Source organism: Sceloporus occidentalis, unplaced genomic scaffold (assembly GCF_023333645.1).
Source record: "Sceloporus occidentalis isolate IW3139 unplaced genomic scaffold, rSceOcc1.0.p SCAF_8, whole genome shotgun sequence".
NCBI lineage: Eukaryota > Metazoa > Chordata > Lepidosauria > Squamata > Phrynosomatidae > Sceloporus > Sceloporus occidentalis.
Window position 1 is genome coordinate 53579573 of NW_028316988.1, and position 20370 is coordinate 53599942.

The following is a 20370-nucleotide window of genomic DNA, read 5'->3' on the forward strand; positions in this document are numbered from 1 at the left end:
GAAGTTCCTCCTGATGTTCAGGTGGAATCTCTTTTCCTGCAGCTTGCATCCATTGTTCCGGGTCCTGTTCTCTGGAGCAGCAGAAAACAAGCTTGCTCCCTCCTCAATATGACATCCTTTCAAATATTTAAACAGGGCTATCCTATCACCTCTTAACCTTCTCTTCTCCAGGCTAAACATCGCCAGCTCCCTCAGTCGTTCCTCATAGGGCTTTCTGGTCTCCTTTGGAGGTCTTTAAGCAGAGGCTGGATGGCCATCTGTCAATGGGGATGCTTTGACTGAGATTTCCTGCATGGCAGAATAAAGGGGTTGGACTGGATGAGGGCCCTTGTGGTCTCTTCCAACTCTACGATTCTATGATTCAACAGTTTCCAGACCCTTCACCATTTTGGACACATGGCTCCAGTTTCTCCACATCCTTTTTGAATTGTGGTGCCCAGAACTGGACCCAATATTCCAGGTGGGGCCTGACCAGAGCAGAATAGAGTGGCACTATGACTTCCCTTGATCTAGACACTATACTTCTATTGATGCAGCCTAAAATAGCATTGGCCTTTTTAGCTGCCGCATTACACTGTTAAACCATCTCTAAAATAATACTAAATAAATAAAATGTAATGATGATGATGATGATGATGATGATGATGCTAAATCCTCTTCCACAAAACCAAGACAAAAGGACTGAGGCATCTTGCTGCTTCCAGCAACACAACAAACATTCCTTTGGGGGCGTGGCAAGTGGCAGCCCTGGCTCCTCCCCCTCCTCGGCGAGGCTCCGCCCCTTTCCCTGCCACTCGAGGCTCGCTTTCCCGTCGTGCCCCGCGCCCCCCCCCCCCCTCTGACCCGGGCCTGCTGCCGTTCGCACATCCGGGTCCTTTCTGCGTGTGTCTCTTTCTGCCTCTCTGTCGGGGAAGATGGCGGCGGCGCTGGCGACGGTGGCGGCGCTCCCTGCGGAGTGGATCCGGAACTGGGAGAAGTCCGGGAAGGGCGAGTTGTGAGTGGAGGGCGAAGGGCGAAGGGCTTGCCTTGTGGGGGGCGTCGAAGGGCGGCGGGGCTGGGGCCTCCTCTTCCCCTCCTCAGCCCCAAGTGGAGGCCTTTCTGGGGCTCTCCTTCGTTCTTTCCCAACAGCCAAGCCGCCTCCTTGGGGCCTAGCCTTCTCTGGCTCTGAAATGACCCCGTTGGCACCGCTTCACCTTTGTCTGGCTCAAGGCTATGGAATTCTGGGAGTTGTAGTTTGTTGTTGGGCCCCTGGGCCCCACAACAAACTACAACTCCCAGAATTCCATAGCCTTGAGCCAGACAAAGAGTCAAGCACCAAACCAAGTTATATCTCCAATGTTGATGCAGCCTCTGTTCAACTGATTAATAGAAATCAATAATAATAATAATAATAATGTATTTCTATCCCAAGGCGGCTTAGGTCAATAAACAAATAAACAATAAACAAAAACACACACCATATAACACAATACAATAAATCCCAATATTGGGTCCTTTGGGCGTTGTGTGCCTCCTATTCGCCCCCCACTTATGGCGACCCGAAGGAGTCTTCTTAGCAGGGTTCCTCGGGGTTTTTTGGCCCTTGCCGTCCTCTGAGGCTGAGAGAGTGTCACCTGAGAAAGACTGGCCCCACATCTCCCCTCGGCCTTCCTTTAACCATCTGCCTTTTCTTTTTTCAGGCCTTACCCTTCTCCAGATCTGTCACTTTAGCTGCTGCTGACTTGAGACTGGATGCAAGAAGACATCTTTCTTCTCGCTCTCTGCCTGGTCTGAAACACACTGCGGAAATAATCCAGCTTGAGACTGCTTTAACTGCCCTGGCTCAGCGCTAGGGAGTCCTGGGAAGTGTACTTTATTCTGGCACCAGAAGTCTCTGACAGAGAAAGCTAAATGTCTCACAAAACTACAGTTTCCAGAATCCCTTAGCATTGAGCCAGGGCAGTTAAAGTGGTCTCAAACTGGCTTATTTTTGCAGTGTGTCTTGGACCTCTCTTTCTCTTTCTTTGTTATGTTGTCTAGGTCCTGCCTTGCCTCAAAGGTTTTGAATGGGCCGTTTCTGTGCTTATTAACATTCCCAGTTCACATTTTACCTCCAATGAAACATGTGATCCTAAAATTGTTCACCAGGTCCTGTTGGGTCGAGAGCAGTAGTCCCCAAACTGTGCCTTTGAGAAGAGATTGGACTTCAGCTCCCAGAAGCCTCAGCCACGTTGGCCAATAGTCTGGGGATTCTGGGAGCTGAAGTTCCAAATCCCTTAAAGAGCCCACTTTGGGGGACCACTGCTTTAGAGGGACCTCTCAGAAAACATGTTTGGAGCCACGTCATAAAACAGGAGGAAAGAAGCACTTGGCGTTGTGTGCCTTCATGCCATTTCCAAGTTGTCGCAGGGGTTTTCTTGGCAAGATTTGCTGAAAGGGGTTTGCGTTGTCTTCTTCTTCCTCTGAGGCTGAGAGAGTACGACTTGCTCAAAGTCACCGTGGCCAAGTTGGGGATGTGAACCGAGGGCTCCAGGGTTGTAGTCTGACACTCAATCCGCTGCACCACATTGTCACCTAAATTTGGAGGTAGTGCCACAATGCCTTGCTATTGGCATTGTTGGGTGAGTCTTTTGGGAGTTAAAGTTCAAAACATGTGAAGAGCCGAAGGACCCCACACCAGCAGTAAAAGCCACTTATTTCCAAAGCCTGGAAATCAATATGCTGTTGTTTACATTGGGGGCTGTCACCATGCAGGAAAAAATGTCTTCAGTTATATATACAGTGTATTAATAACCTTTAAATAGATTACTATTCAGAATCTCGTTTTCTTTCCTCCTTAAAATGTTCAGAATCCTGTAAACCCCAAAAGGGTACAAAATAGATGGGAATCAATTTTAAAGTAAAAACACAAAATCAATAACGTATTCTTGAAATCCCAAGAGAATTGGTCCTGCTTTAAAAGCCATTAAATTCCAAATGGAACAATAATGTTTATACCACCCAACTAAGTAAGGCCTGTTACAGACTGCCAAAATAAAGCTGCTTTGGGTCTCTTTGGAGGTATGCTGTTTAAATGATGCATGCATCCTAAGAATCCGGAAGCTGCACCAAAGCTGCACTCCAGTGCTTAGGAATGGAGCATGGCTTTGGCGCGACCTCTGGACTCTTAGGACTCATGCATCATTTAAATAGCATACCTCCAAAGAGACCCAAAGCAGCTTTATTTTGGCAGTCTGTAACAGGCCTAAGACTGGTCCAGTCTCACTACCTTAGTGAGGCCTTGCTGCCACAACGAAGACCTTTTCCTCATCATAGGATGCAGCAAGTTTTGCTAACTTTAAATTAACATTTTCAGCTCAGTCCAGGAAAGCTGCAGTCTTATATTTCCAGTGTGGAATTCATTAAACTCGTACAAGTTTGCATGGTTAGGACTCTAAGGTGAAATTTGAGCAATACTCACTTTAAGAGCATTTCCCTGTAGCAGGAGTGGGTTACAGACCTCCCAGATGTTTTTGGCCTACATCTGGGTTCATTGCTAGACAGGATGGCTAATGGTAAGTTGCAATCCAAAAACATCTCAAAGTTCATGGTTGCCATAACAATTATTATTATTATTATTATTATTATTATTATTATTTCATGGCTGGCATCCATAGTTTTTTGTGGGTTTCTGGGCTATGTGGCTATATTCTAGAAGAGCTTATTCCTGACATTTCGCCAGCATCTCTGAAGATGCCAGCCACAGATGCCGGCAAAACATCAGGAATAAACTCTTCCAGAACATGGCCACGTAGCCTAGAAAACCCACAAAAACAACAACAACAACAATAATAATTTGTTTCTTTCCTGTCTCTCCTCAAGGCTTATAGAGAAATGCCCTGTAAGGTTGCTGTCCTTTGCATGAACTTGCTTGGGACTCTGTCCCTGTGAATTTGGGGTACTCTGCCATGCCTATTGCCCTCCAGGTGTGGTGGAGGATCTGACTGGTTTAATTGTTGGGAGTCAAGGTACATCACATCTGGAGAGAACTAGGCTGGCACTTTTTGCTTCAGCCTGTCAGCTATGGCATTTAACGTTGTTTTCCTGCTTTGTTTTTGTGCAAGTGGGGCTCAGCAAAGCAGAGTGAAACAGAAAAGAGAAGCACTGGGAAAGGGGAGAAAAGATTCAGGTATCCTGTTTGCACCTAGTCTTAAGAAGGACTCCATTTGGAAATATTTTAAATAGGATTTCCTGTATAGGAAAAAATACACAAATGTAAAATGGATAATACAGTAAATACCTGGTCTTAAATATCCAAAAGATACCAGATCCTGTCTGATGCTACAAACTAATCAGGCTCATCCCATGTTAGTACTTGGAAGGAAGATTGTTATGGAAACCTCCTCTCCAAAAGCATGTCTGTGCATGATAAGGCTTCTAATTTTCAGCTGTTCAGAAAGAAAACAAAATCAATTGACTCAGTGGGTCTGCTGTAGTTGGAAGTAACAATTGTTATCAGATTATTACTTTGTCTGTATAGATTCTCTTTTCATAAACACAGCTACAGCTATTCCCCAGGCACCACTTCTTATTCATTGAACTGTTTTCTAGATTTATTTCTCGCGTAAAAGCCATGCTAGAAATTAAATACACATTAAAGCCCAGTTGTAGGCCCAGTTGCTGGCCAATGTAACTATAGTTACTAAAGGGGGGTAGGGATGGGGGCAGGAATGGGTGAGGCAATACGTTAATGTTTTCATCTAAAGGATTATTGAAGTTTATTGTGGGTAAATTGGGGAAACCCCAAGTAAAGTAAAAATTATCTGCAAAGCAAAGAAGGAAACCTGCTCACATTTTGGATTATTTAGATTTATTGAGATGGTCTTGATTTAGATTGGTGTGTGGTCCAAACTCATTATCCTACCTATGTTTAGGAAAACAATTCAGTTTCATAAAGTATTGCTTGGAATATACTTGTTTGCACAAAGCATAGTTAAGACCAGTACTTTGAAATGTTGCTCTTGGAGACTACAGTTCCCATAGTACTTTAGCCTCTGGTAGATATTCTTGGAGCTGTAGTTCAAACAGTAACTTTCTCATTTTGTAAGAAAGCTAAACCACAATTTATCCAGTTCTGGAAAACATGGCAAGCTGTCATTAATCCAAAAGATTAGTCAAAGTTTCCAACTTCTCCTTGTGCCTGCACCAATGGAAGAGAACATGAAGCTTATAGTGACTTAACTGGTAGTTGGTAGTTTAACATTCTGTTCAAAGAGCATGTTCATGGAACATTTGACTATCATCCATAATGTCTAAGGGAAGCATTCATGCTCAGAGACTGTGTATTACATAATACCAGATTTTTAGATTGGGAAGATTGTTGTGTTCTTGTTGTTATTGTATGACTTCAAGTCATTTCTGACTTAAGGTGACCCAAAATTTGTTCAAAAGGGGTTTGCATTTGCCTTCCTCTGAAGCTGAGAGAGTATGACTTTCCCAAGATCACCCAGTGGCTTTCCATGGCTGAGCAGGGATTCAGATCCTGCTCTCCACAGCTGTGGTCAAATGCTCAAACCACTACGCAATGCTGATTCCCATCTTTGTGTCCTACATGCAGCCTTCTAGGAGATCCCTGCCTGGCTGCTGTTGGATCAGGTGGACACTTGATAGGATCTTTTTCTTGTCACCTTAACAAATTTATTTTAAAGCTGTAGTTGAACATTGCCTTGACAAATTGTTGTCTGTTTTTGTTTGTCCCTCTCATTATTGGTTTTTTTGGAGACTTCAGCATGCATAGAGGAATGGAAGAAAAAGTGTAAATAGAAAAACATATGCATATGGGGAATTAAGAATCTGCATGCCACATGGTTTAAATACTACAAACTGAAACTTTTTTCATCTGACTAAAAGCACAGTGTGACTGATGATAGAGGTGGAGGCCATACTGTTAGTAAAGTACTTATCTTGGCCAAACATGAAAATGGACATTTCAAGCCAACTGAGGACATTAAAGTTCCAGCCTATGATATGCTGCCCTTGACATTTCTGTCTTAATGTTAGGAACATCAATCAACAATTAGCTGATGTTCACAAAGATACCTCAGTACAGTTGTTTAAGATGCTACCTTTGAAAATTCTAAACCCTAGTCAACCATATGGGCACATATGGGTTTGGTTGGCTATATTCATTCCACTTTGAACTTGCATAGGGCTTTTGCTGAGTTCTCCAAATGTATTTCATTTTTGTTCATTTCTGGTTTCTTTTGTATCTTCTCTGGCTCAGGGTGGGATTACACATCAAAACCATAACAGTAATATTATTTCATATTTTAAAAGGACTGAAAACACTGAAGGTTAGCGTAGAATTTATTAATCTAGCATGAATTTATCCTTATCTGCAGGCTGGTAATGTAGATTACATCTCCTTTGCTTAACAATTTTCTTTTAAAATAGAGTTGGAAGGACCTCAGAAAACATCTAATCCAACACTCTGTCAATGCAAGGAAATCCATTCTTAAGAACATCCCCATGGCTGCCCATTCACTGCTTAAAACATCTGATGAGGGAGACTTGATCATCTTCTAATCCTCTCCATGCCATTTTCAGAACTATTACACTTACTTATACACAGCACTTTAGGGTTGAGGATTGGGAGCATCATCGTAGAGCAGGAAATCTGGGCATAAGAGGACAAGAATGGGACTGGGACTGGGATTGCATGTGGGAGTAGGAGGGCCATGGTTGGCATCCATGACCTAACCTTGGACATTACAAAGCTTATGTTCCAATCTATGTAGTAATATCATCTTGAAAGGGTGCAGAAGTGTGGACCCTGACCCTATCCCCATTGGTCTGTGTTTACTCACCATACCTGCTAAATTCCAAACCTTTTCACCATTCATTTTAAAGCCAGGAGTGAAGTTAACAAGGATACAGGCTTACATGGCTCACATGCCTTCTTAACATATTATTTCCACATGGTTTCCAGGAATCCTTTATAGACTTAATCATGGAACTAATTTGGAAATTCACAAGCGGGTTCCAGTATCTTCTTTTACTGTTTTGACTCTGCCTAAGTACCTGTTGCCTATTATTTTAAGACACAAACAAGGTAAAATAAATTATCAAAGGAATGATTTTGAGATATGATTTAACTTGGATGGTTTATGCCTTTCACTCTCTTCTAATACTGTTTTCTTGCTTTCCTTTATATTATTCAGTATTAAAATTTTATAGAGAAAAAAAATCCCCAGTCTTACTCACAACTACTTTTTTAAAATGAAAAAACCCTGTCTTTGTATCCATAGAATTTGAGAATCTCATGATTTGTATGTGTGTGATTAAAATACTTTTAAAAAATTACATTACAGTCATAGAGCCAGTGGAAATACTTTGATCTGGCCGAACTATTCTGCCGCCTTTGCTCCATCAATGCACTCTTTAACCTTAAGTGCCTGAAAAACCTCTTGACTTCACTTTTTTTTTGCTTGTATAATATGCGAAGTTCATTAGATACACCTGTATTATTGATGTGCCTTAGGCTACATAGGTGAAGGGTTTTAACTGAATTATAGATTGTGGGCTATTAATCTACACAGACTCTTAAGCAAGCAATAGGAATGAACAGTACTCAGTTTCTTTTATGTCTTTGCAAACTGTGTTTGAGAGAATGTTCCTAGATGCAATTGGAACAAATATATTTTTCTAAATATTTAAAGGGCATATTGCCATATGGATTGAACTGAAAAGATTAACATAGATTATTGGAAAGGCATGCGAGAGACAATGTATTTTTCCGTTTGTTTAGAACTGTACATTGTCAATTGCTGTTATCTATTTTGAATTTTAAAAGTATCACGTCTTTAAAAAGTGTCCCCTGGAAAGGCTTAATATAAAATAAATAGTTCCATTTGTCTTATGTCTTGAAAGTTATATTTATATTTGGAGTTCATATTTCACAATAATATGACCCAGTCTCTATTCAAAGTTGTCTGTCAACTGATAGAACAGCTGCTATGCTTGGGTTAGATAGCAGACGTGTGTTGTGGTGTAAGTAATGGCTGTTCAGTATGATTGTTACGTGAAATTATTATCAAAGAAATACCATCAATCAATTTTAGTATTCCTCTGTAAAAAAGCCATGTCTATCATAGCTGTAAGACATAAGTGCAAACAAATGCAGAATTTATTTTTCATTCAGTTTGCAAGGTAGAATTTAGCACGAGCAAAATCACACTACACAAACAAAGCAAGCTTCCACACTTATTTCCCTGTCTCCTAAAAAAAACTAATCACCATATTTATATCTACTATTTAAAGTTAAACTTGTATTATTCATTATGATTCTACAGTGGGAATGCCGCTGGGAGAGACAGCATGGTATAGTGGTTTGAATGTTGGACTACAACTTTAGAAATCAGACTTTGAATCCCTACTTAGCCATTGAAACCTAGTGGGGTGACGTTGAGCAAGTAACTTTCCCAGTCTCAGAGGAAGACAAGGGTAAATCCCTTCCAAACAAATCTTGCCAAGAAAACAACAAGAGGTCCACTGAGAACCTGCTTATGGTCAAAGTCATGAAAAGAGAGCTCGACTAGACGACACCACAAACCATGGCATTGTGAGAACCCTCTCTTATTGGTTAGGACAGTGGTACTCAAAACCTTTTATCCCTGGAACACCCCCTCCCCTTTTACACCTACATGCAGATGTCACTGCCCCTTCCCCCAACAAATTATGTGAATAAAAATATTTTGTTTTATTTAGCATGCATAATTCATTTGCACATTCATATATATTCATATTTTAACATTTTATAAGGAAATAACATTTAAATTTAAACAAGTTGGTATAACTAAATTCAGCATTTAAATCAATGTATGTGTAAATTTTATATAAAAAATAGTTTGGGAGGAGGAGGAAGAATCGGGATCAGTACCTCCAAGTCTTGAGCCCCCCTAGAGCAACTCTCATGTCCATCCCACCATGGCTGCCAACCCACCATTTGAAAATTACTGGGTTAGGAGTAGCATGCTGATACTGCCCCATGTCTCCCATTTGCAAATTTTATTTTTGGTTTGTTTGTGGATTCAGTCGGGAAGGAAACAAACCAGAGCAGCAGCTGTACTCAGGTTCACATGACATGATAAATGAAGTTCCTCCACTTTGATTTTGTAGGGCCTTCAAAAGCAAGAGCAGTCACAATCTTAAGTACTAGGCTGAGAACATATTCAGACATGAAAGTTTAGATCAACATGGAAAATACTGAATTCTACTTTATTATTACAAGCAGTGATACCCCCCCCCCATGTATGCTCCTCTCATGAAAAAAATTCCTATTAAGTGTAGGTGTACATCTTGGATCTGAGCATTGTATATGTCTACATAAGCAGAGACACTTTTCCAATGCTGTAGGTTATTTCAGATAAGATTTTCATGTTGTGCATTTCATGGCATGAAGAAAACCTTATCTTAGAAAGCATTTCACTCAATTCAAAAGAGCTTTACCCTATATTTTCCGAAAGTTTTGTTTTTTTTCTAAATAAAGTACTTTTAGCCTATATTTTCCCTCCCACCCCTCCAGCCTTCATATCTCCAATCAAAAGCCGTAATTATATCTTGTAAATAATACCATGTATGTGTGAAGATATTCTTACAAAAGACTATATTTTAATGAGTTACAGGATCTATTATTTTTGTAACTCTTGCAACCAAAGAGGTTTAGACAATAAGCAGCTTTTTGATAATATAGTATATTGTTGGAGGGAATGGTCCTATTTTTCTAACTGTTGAATTAATTTCAACTATATGCTTGTTGTGAAGACATCTGAAGGGCCATTTCAAATGTAAAGTTCTATATTTTAGTCAGCAGACTTTGTCATAAATTCTGAAATGCTGAATTCTGCTTTTCACTTCATTTTAGCTTGCAGTTATGTCGTACTCTTTGTGAAAATACGACCTTTAGAGGTAAGTAGTTGAATTTGGGATTTGAAAAAAAATTGTGTTGAAGGGAAAGTGTGAAACTGAACATTTCTCTTTAGCTTTTCTCTCACACAGTATCCTAAGGGTGAAGTATTGGTTTAAAATGTCTATTGAAGGTACAGTTGTATCCATGGGTACCTGGAAATAAGCACCACTGAACACAATAGAATTTAATTCTGAGTACATATGTGTAGAATTGTGCTCCTGATGCATAGTATATATCAATTTAGTTGTTAGATCAGATCTCTTGTGAAAGAGCGCAGACCTTTGGGAAGTTTACTCATACAAACCTCATTGCATAGGGACTGCAAAACCATGGTACTGTGGTACCTCTAGGTTGGAGATTTCATTTTTTGTAAACATTTGGTCTTTAGATACTTTGAAACATAATTGTTTTCTGTCTTTCAGTAAGCTATAATGTAGAAATAATTAGAAATATTTGTTCATTTAATTTATAAAATGAAATATTGTCATGAAATCATATAGAGATCCTTTTAACCATAGTCAGCAGTTACATTTTACAGTATATTTCCCCCCAATATGCTACAGGTATCCAGCAGGCTTTGTATGAGCTTGCGTATCATGTTGTGAAGGGAAACCTAAAGCATGATCAAGCATCTAATGTTCTCAATGATGTTATAGTAAGTATATAATTGTGTCTCTGCTATACATAGTAAGTACTTATTTCTTGCTTAGCCAGCTGGAGGAGACTGTCCAAGTGTTTGTCCTTTCAACTGTTAAAAAGCTGCTTTTAATTTAGCAGTGAAACCAAACAAGTTTAGAGAATGGTGTTCTCATAATTCTGCTTCTGATGCACTGTGAGGGAATAGTCTGAGTAGGAGGGTTGCTTGAATATCTATTAAGTTTAGCTTGTTAAACCAGAACCTGTTTCTTACTCATGTATCTTTTGGTGTAATTATAAAATTTTAGCATGGAGAGCCAGAAACACTGCCCTGGTCCTTGAATGGTCACAGTTCTCAGTCTAGACTCAGTCTAAAGCATTGAAGTCATAATTCACTTGGAAGTCAGAATTTCTAAAGTGCCATTGATTTCTAAGGGGTAGAGTTAATCAAATGTTTGTGCTTTTAATTTTGCCACTGAAGTCACTGAGATGTCATAGTGCCTCATTTAACTAGTGTCACACCTAAATGGTGTTCTTTGGGGGATAGGTCTGGCTTTGAAGGTAAAAGATATTTTCTAGCAGGATACAGACCGCTCCTTTGGGGCAGCCTGCACCTGCCCCTTTCCCCGACAGATCGGGGCCACAGCAGCAGCCCTGGAGGCCCCGATCCGCCACTTTGTCAGGCCTGGAAAGGGGTGTCCTTGGGGCTTCATGCCCCAAAGACACCACAACAGCGGCAGGGAGAGAGAGAAAGGGGCCGCTTGGTTCCTTTCTCTTCCGTATCGCTGGCGCGCCCGTTTAAAGGCCACTCCAGTGATACGCACGGCGAAAGGAGCTCCATTTTGGAGCTCCTTTCGACGTCACTGAAAGGGCGCCACAAGTGCCCTGTAGTGGTGCCAGCACATAACGACTGTGCTGCACTGTTTGGGCGCAACGCAGCTGTCACATCAAAATGGTGGTGCCCATGTAGACAGGGCATCACCATTTTGATGTACGGAGTACATGCTAGGGTTAGGGGGCATCTGTAAAGGACGCTCCCAGGCAACCCTAGCACATACTCAGTACATGCTAAAAGGCCCATCTGGACAGGGCCTCTGTTATGCTTGTAAAGGTTGTGTTTTGGGTGTTTTTGTATAGACATAGTCAGAGTTCTTAAATAGCCCATGTTTTATATTAATTTGTACATGATAATCATGAGAATATAGTGTAGGAGCAATTTGTCACTGGTGACTGAATGAAAGTCATATACTGTATACAGTAACTTAACTCTTGTATTGGTTTGCCCTAAGTTGTAATTGAAGACTATCAACCTTGACAGAAGTTATGTACTGACAAGTATTTTCCCCTTTATTTTAACAGGAATTTCGGGATGACATGCCTTCTATCTTAGCTGATGTATTTTGCATATTAGGTAGGCCTCACCTTCTTTTGCCTTCATCACTAATGCTATTTCTAGTGTGTAAGAACAAGGCAACATAAAAAGGAGGAAGGGAAGGGGGGGGGGAATGTGGCAGCACCTTTCAGACTAATTGGTTTTTATTTCCCTATGAGCTTTTGTGGCCATAAACCCACTTCTTTGGATCCAGTAGTGAATGATATTAAGGCCTCATATATATGTGTGTGTGTGTGTATCATATTTATACAGTTCTAGGAGTGGGATATAATATAGCAGGATCCAGAAAGATACACATCATGTTCATTTCCCAAAATTTTCAAAGAGCTGGGTGAGGTGACACAGTTCTTTCAGATCTTTATAGTGATCATTTAGTATTAATGTGTAAAAGCAATAAATCTGCTTACCAAAAGTTAGCTTCTCTGGATTCAAACATCTCTTTGAGAAGATTCATTTTTGTTATATGTGCAGTACCAAGGACTCTTGTATTAATATATGTAGTATGCCATAAGCCCATTGTCTTTGTTCATACCTCTTCTAATGGATTGGAATTTGTGATTTTAATTCAATCCAGCTGTTTCTCTTTCTAGTCTTCCTTTATAATTTCTTTGTTCAAAGACCATGACTGTAAAGCCCTTGCTGTATGCCCAGGAAGGTTGAAATGATCTGCCATTTCTAATGTCAGATTTGTGTCCATCACTCCTCTTGCATAGAAACTATCCTGTTTGTCTGATGTAGAGTGTAGAGGGGTACTTCTGGCATAGGATGGGATATATCTCATTGAAGGAAGAATAAGCAAATGCACTTCTAATGTTGTGGGTTATGTGATTGGCCCCTGTAACATTTTTCCACCAGTAAATATGGGGACAGAATTGACATCTCAGTTAATAGCAGGATCTTGTCCTGTTTTGCCATCCATGTTATATATCCTTTTATAAATCATATTCATGGACTCCAGATCCATGGCTTCAACCAACTGCAGATCTGGCTGAAGGAGATGTCACTGAGGGAGATGCAGTTATTTTAAAATTCTGCAGTATCCGTTTTTATCAGGTGAATAATCAGACTTGATAATCTGTTCTACAGTTTTATATCTTGTTTTATATGTTGGTCTTAGGCAGTAATGAGTAGTTGTTTTTTTCCTGAAGTGACTGCTTTACAGAGTGAGTAAAGAATAAGAAATTTGGCAGATACCTCTGTGACAAATAATACCATCTGTTTTGTTCTTGGATTTTTGGTAGACATTGAAACTAGTTGTTTAGAAGAAAAAAGTAAGAGAGACCAGTTCATGCAGTTGGTGTTAGCATGTTTGGTAAGTTATGCTTACATTTATTTTTTATATTAAAAACTGTTGAATGTTAAGAAAAGATCAGATGACAAACATTTCTACCTGTTATTTTTAATATTACTGTCATTACATTACTATTACTTTTATGTTACACATATTTAATGTTCTTATTTTAAAATTAGTATGTCCCCCATTAATAATAGCCATCTCTTGATATAGTAAGTGCTAAGTACAGCAATTTTGCAGCTTTTACTTATTTCTCATGTATGTGGGAAAACTAAACTTGGGCTGACAAAAATGTCATATTAAAGAAAAGTCTAGGTTTCTCACCTTTAATCTAATTTCCTGTAACGAAGGTTGTTCTTCTTGTTGTTGTTGTGGCTGTGGACCAAATGTTGGAAACAGTTCCATCACATGAGCTCCCAACCCTAGACTGAAGTGGTATAGCCTAGATAAAGGTTTATCAATTAACTTGAATCCTGAGGTCTCATTTTAAGATAATGTAATAGGGCAGGTATTGGTACAAATGATATCTCTGCTCCTCTTTTCTGTCTAGTACTTGGTTTCAGATACTATACTAAAAGAACGCCTGGACCCAGACACATTGGAATCATTAGGGCTTATCAAGCAATCTCAGCAGTTTAATCAGAAATCTGTGAAAATCAAGACAAAACTTTTGTAAGTACAAACATATGCAATTTAATTTATAAGAGGTCCAGCAGAACCAACAAGGATACACTCTGCTTGTCTAGGTCCCAGTGAAATTCATCCACTAAAGTGACCAAATCTGTCTCTGCCCTATAACCAGGCGTGAAACCAGATTAAAATGGGTCTGAGTCTAGATAGTCCATTTCATTGGGAGCTGGGCTCTATCTTGCCATCCCAAACATGAATATGGCCCATGAGTTATCCATTATAGAGGACTCCAGTTAAGGTTTTTTCTGCAGAGGCCTTAAAACTGCCTTCTTTTGACATGATGGAACCCTGCTTTGTAGCTATAAGAGTGTAGTATGGTAACCTAGCTAGAGAGGGTCTCATCCCTCAGAAGTGGCTGTGTGTTCATGCAACAAATGAAAAGCCCCCTTATGTGTTCAGACAACACTCAGCCTGGATCTCAATATTATGTGATTTTTAAGCAAAAGTGATCATACAGCATTTTATTTTCCTAATTTCTTTGAAATGTGCCTATAACTATTTCACTTTTTTATTTGAAATAAACATTCTTCATCATTTCCTTGACATATATATAGGTTTTATGTCTATACAAAGCCATGATAGAAAAATTGTTAGCATTTGAATTAGGGCATGACTCATATTCATGAAAGAATGGTCTGGATAAATAAATGTAAAGATTTATCAGTTAAGCATTAAGTACCATCCTCTTATAATTGTAGAATGCATACATGTTATAATTGTTCTTCATTTGCCTGATTATAGTTATAAGCAGCAGAAATTCAATTTATTAAGAGAAGAGAATGAAGGTTATGCAAAACTGATTGCTGAATTGGGACAAGATTTATCTGGAAATATCACTAGTGATCTGATCCTAGAAAACATCAAATCTTTAATAGGTAAGGCTGGGACAGATATTATTGTTTAGCATTTGTCCTTATAGCTACATATCTTAGAGTCATCTCACTTTTAGCTTTAATCTGTGAAATAACTGTTGAAAATATTAATATTTCATGTTCCAGAATAATCAGAATCTAAGCTGTTCTACAGTTTTAATTTGTCATTCTCTTCAATAGGATGTTTTAACCTGGATCCTAACAGAGTTTTAGATATTATCTTAGAAGTCTATGAATGCAGGCCAGAATATGATGAATTCTTTGTACCGTTGATAGAATCCTACATGTATATGTGTGAACCTCAAACGCTTTGTCATATCCTTGGATTCAAATTTAAATTCTATCAGGTAAAACTTCTGTTTGTAACATTGTGATCTTTTAACCAATGACTTAATGTTTATTATTTAAAATGAAATATGGCCTTGGTTTCTCTGAGTATATAGAAGAAAACTGATATTTGTAATTTCTGGTATGGTTCCAAGTTAGTGTTAGCTAGGCTTTATGTGTTGATTTCAGTGGGATCAGATTCAACCATCTTGATTTTTAATAAGCTTCATAATTTTCAAAATCTTATATATTATGTTGCAAGTAATAGCAAGCTAATTTTCAGAGAAACCACAAATTGCTTATCTATGTAATAATAGAAGAGGTTGTGTGTTTCTCAGAATCATAGCACCAAGGTCATGAAACTAGGAGACCTGAAAATTGACATGCATCTAAGGGAACCCAACAAGTGTGCACCTTGGCTTTCTCTACCTTACAAAATACATTAATAAATGTTAATATAAATGTGTCTGAAGCCAGAGCAACATCTTCATTCACACTGTTGTAGACTTATCTAGCCAGTACATAGGTTTCCAGTCAATACAGTTAGAAATTGGCAGGGGTTAGTCTAAAGGGCAGAATTACATGGATGTTCCCTGCCGTTTTTTCTGTGACAGCCCCCCCCCCCCCGAGGCATGGAGTGGGCAGACCCCTCCATCAGACACTTAGATATTGGTTATAGAAACATAAGGAAAGTCTTGCCTGAGAATGAAGCGGTAAGATATGTTTATAAATAACGATATTATAATCTTGAATTCACTGTGGCACTCTCACCTTAAGATGTTTTCTCTGTAGAAAAACAAAACAAAACACTGAACAAGAATGAATGCCACTCTGTAATGTCCTGCTATTCTCTTTGGCCTTTCTAAAATAATACTTTTCTCTTTAGGAGCCAAATGGAGAGACACCTATCTCTTTATACAGAGTTGCTGCAGTACTTTTGCAACATAACCTAATTGATTTGGAAGACCTTTATGTACATGTAAGTTATTACATGTGTTTTAACTGAGATTGTTTGTCTGTTATTTGTTGTTGTGCCCTACCTCGATCCATTGGGGGGGGAGAAATAAATAAGTAAGTAAGTAGTAGTAAATGGTCTTTAATCTCCTGTATGAGGGGGATTACCTTTACCTTCCTCTAAGGCTGAGTAGCACCACACTACTCCAGCTTTTTAGTTCCTTAGATAGCACTGTTTTCCTGTTTCATTGTTTAATCTAATTTCTTGTGCCTTATCTGACTTTGGTATGCACAGTCTTGGACCAGGCATTTGGAATGCAAGTTCTTTCATTGCTTTATTACATTTCAAATAATTAAAAAGGAGGATTTTTAAAAAGAGGAAATTAGTTATCTCTAGGATCAAATCCTTATTGGAAGCAGCATGTTAAACCCAAAATATGTGCTCTGGCATATTCGGAAAACTGGACTTATTCTAAATTTTTAAACATACTCCTTTGTGGTAGTTTTCAAAGAAATAGCTGTGTTAGTGTCTTGCAGCCTAAAGTGGAGGAAGGAAGTGGGAGGGAAGGAGGGAGAGAAAGAGGTGTGGCAGCACCTTTAAGACTAACTGGTTTTTATTTTCATATAAACTTTCATGGATATAAATCCACTTCTTCAGATGTTGTACTGAACAGTATTAAGGCCTCAGGCATAAAGCATATTTATACAGTTGTGGAGTGTATCAACTCACCCAGCCCTTTGAAAATTTAGGGCGTTCTATCCTACTCCCACAAATATATAAATATGCGTAATGTCTGAGACTTGAGTTGTATTTTTATAAGGGAAAGGGCTAGGACAGAGCACACTTCTAAAAGTTCTTATCTAACTGATAAAAGCATCACTGATCACATTGAGATCTGTAAGTCTGAACTCAGCTTTAATACTATCTGTGAATCAGTTGAATGTTCAGACAAATGTATGGTAACATTAATTGAATCTCCATTTTTACATACCAACCCCCCCCCCCCCCCGGAAACATTAATTGAATCCCCATTTTTACATACCAAGCCCCCTCCCCCTTCCCAGGAAATAAAAACTAATGTCTTTATCAACAACTAAAAAAAAATCCATCAACAAACACCTCCTTTGCATATGTATGTTAATGATTCTCCAAAATGTCTCTGTAGCTTCTTCCATCAGATAATGCTATCCTGGAAGAACACAAACGAGAAATTGGAGAAGCTAAACAAATTGTGAGGAAACTCACAATGGTGGTGTTATCTTCTGAAAAGACTGAGGAGAAAGAGAAGGAAAAGGAGAAGGAAGAGGAAAAAACAGAAAAGGTAATTTTTAATAATTTATATTAACTTATTGTACATCTGTTGTGCTGAAATAGATCTAAGGTCCAGTTATTTTACAGGCTATTAGGAGTGTCCAAACAATTCAATTTGACAAGATCTTAGTTAAATGGTAATGCAGTTGCGATGGCAAGAGAAATTTATTTTACCTAATTATGCCGCTAGTACTAACCCAAAACTCTTGGAGGAAGGTGTCACAGTATGAGCCAGTGAAAAGTAATGTCTATAATGTGAACAATCTATTATTTTTCTCTTTATGCATGTCCACACAAAATATTGATGAGCTCTGTTGTACTGTTGAAGGCAGTAGGGATCTGGGATCTGAAAAGTTTCTGTACTTCTCCATGCATTCACCCCTTGCTCATTCTTTCATTGATCACAAGGTGGCATTAGTAGTTACCTTTATTTGGACAATCTCAGCTTTGAAAATAGCTGGGGATGAAAGGAATCAGGAAGGGAATGGTGCTCTTTCCACTTTAGCTCTGTGTATTTTGCTTTTGTTTTCTTAAAGCAAATTTGTGTTTCTTTAATCAATGAAAGCTGATGTTGTCAATCAAAAGAGTTTTTTAAAAAATAAAAAAAATCAGTTGACAGCTCTAATATTTTGCTTAGTGTGTGGGACACCAGCTTAATAGATGTAAATGTGAAAATCTTGATTAATACTGTATTGTCTAGTCTTCCTCTTAGTTGGCTATAACAATTATCTGTTCTAAAATCTTACTACATGCTTATCTTTTCAGCCACCTGATAACCAAAAATTGGGTTTATTAGAAGCAATGTTAAAAATTGGTGACTGGCAGCATGCACAAAGCATTATGGATCAGATGCCTCCATTTTATGCAACCTCACACAAATCTATTGCTGTTGCTCTTTGTCAGCTTCTTCATGTGATGATTGAACCACTGTATCGAAGGTGAATGATGCCCATGTGTTCAAGAAATATAATAAGAAATTACATGTACAATTTATATATTTTCATAATCTGACTGCTCATGTCTACTTTTAGTTGCTTGAACCATTTTTAGCTTTTAATTGAATTGCTGAGGTGTAATGGAATATACTGGTTGTGTTCTTGTGCACGTCATTTTATTTGCCTAATCTATAAAGCTTTTTTTAAAAGTGAGGTTGTTCCCAGGTAAAAACAACCAGAAGGTTTCAACAGAAACAATAACAATAACCAAAACCCCCCAAAATATATGGATTTTCACTTTATTAAACTATTTAGATTGATTTGTTTTACAGATTGTACTATGTACTTGTACCTCTTCTGTTGTGTAAAAACAAAGAGCTTAGGGTTGAATTTTAAGAGGTTAATTTATGGATAGAGTACTGCCACCTATACTTCTTAAGAACCTTTCTAGAGGATTGTAAGTGCTTCTGAGTAGTGTAGGATGGTGTATGGAAGTTGCTGAGAGAGGGGGGTATTGTTCAAGATCCTAAGATAACTTAACATGAGGAAGTCCCTGCCTCATCCTACATAGTTCAGAGTACCTCCATCCCATCCTCTGAAGAGGCTTTTTAGGAGCAGAAGTGATATTAGAGGAAAAAGAGGACAGGAGACCTCAATGAACTTTTCGTTATTAATCTTATGATCCAGGCCATACTCAATAGTGGTAAATATCTGAATGTATTATGCTTTTATTATGTATTTACTAAGTATTCCTTCCTGTACAAGTCCTTCTTTTTGGAGTGAATTATGCATTGCATGGCATATGTTTTGAAAAACATAACTTATGTATAAAATGCATCTATGGAATGAAGTCCTTTGATATATTTTAAGTGTGTTGTGTTAACTATACCACTTTATTCTTCTCCTTTACAGAGTTGGAGTACCCAAAGGTGCCAAAGGGACTCCAGTTCCTCCTTTGCAGAATAAGAGAGCTCCCAAACAAGTAGAAAACTTTGAAGATTTAAGAAAAGAAGTGTTCAATATGCTTTGTTACCTTGGCCCACATCTCTCACATGACCCCATATTATTTGCAAAAGTGGTGCGTCTTGGAAAAGCATTCATGAAAGAGGTTGGCAAGTTTAAAACAACTATTTTAAAAAGCATTGTGCGCAATAGAAGTAGATTAGGAAACTGCTTAACATACACATTTTATGTATATACAGAAAAACATGAATGCAGAGAGTCCTTGAAAAGGCACAAGTAAACAAGTTACATTAAAATGTATTTAAATTTTAAAAATTCTCCAGGTTAATCTATTATTTTTTAAAATTCCATAAGCTACTTTTGGGATTCAAACTGGGATATAAATTACTCAAACGATAACTTGGTCTGTATTAGGTTTTTTGTTTGAAACCATTTACATTTTTACTTTCCTTCTTTTTGCCAGTACCAATCTGATGGGAACAAACAAGAGGATAAAGAAAAATTGGTGAGCTATCTTAAAATGTATTCTTGTTATCCTTTGTAATATTGGTATAACAGAGAAATAATCGCAAATTCAAGTGCCTTTTTAAATTTAGCTTAAAGTAGAAAAGGTCACCATTGAATATGCACCCCAGAGAGAGGGTTAGTGAACTGGTACTCAAGCTGTCTTGGAAGCCAAGAGCACAAAGCATCTAAATAAGCAATTTCTGTTTTATAATTTCTCTGGCTTCTAGGGTACAATAGGCTTCAGATTTGCCTGTGCCCAAACCTCTAATATAATAATTAGAAACAATGAATTACATTGTTCTAAAATTTTCTGGTATTCCATGATTCTACTATAAACTTGTATGGTTAATCAGTTAAACATGCAGCCTTTCGATTCTATTCAGTGTTCTCTTCCTTTTCTCCATCAGGAGGTATTATTCAGTTGTCTGCTGAGTATTACCGATCAAGTTTTGCTTCCTTCTCTTTCTTTGATGGACTGTAATGCATGTATGTCTGAAGAACTCTGGGGGATGTTTAGAACATTTCCATACCAGTACCGGTGAGTAATAACATGGAAAAAATT

General features: G+C 38.4%; 1 protein-coding gene across 3 annotated transcripts in view; it reads left to right on the top strand.

Annotated features, from left to right (window-relative positions):
• The first annotated feature begins 894 nt into the window (after window positions 1-894).
• The window catches only part of LOC149308929 (THO complex subunit 2), a 46305-nt gene continuing 26829 nt past the window's right edge, over window positions 895-20370 (top strand). For all 3 annotated transcript variants that reach the window (XM_089536711.1, XM_089536712.1, XM_089536713.1), the window contains exons 1-14: window positions 895-994; window positions 9881-9924; window positions 10489-10580; window positions 11921-11972; window positions 13196-13266; window positions 13799-13920; window positions 14680-14813; window positions 14991-15157; window positions 16024-16116; window positions 17258-17413; window positions 18169-18341; window positions 19251-19446; window positions 19765-19806; window positions 20216-20346. In XM_089536711.1, the coding sequence (XP_089392837.1) occupies window positions 915-994; window positions 9881-9924; window positions 10489-10580; window positions 11921-11972; window positions 13196-13266; window positions 13799-13920; window positions 14680-14813; window positions 14991-15157; window positions 16024-16116; window positions 17258-17413; window positions 18169-18341; window positions 19251-19446; window positions 19765-19806; window positions 20216-20346 (1553 nt within the window). In that variant the 5' untranslated portion in view covers window positions 895-914. The remainder of the gene's footprint in view (window positions 995-9880; window positions 9925-10488; window positions 10581-11920; window positions 11973-13195; window positions 13267-13798; window positions 13921-14679; window positions 14814-14990; window positions 15158-16023; window positions 16117-17257; window positions 17414-18168; window positions 18342-19250; window positions 19447-19764; window positions 19807-20215; window positions 20347-20370) is intronic.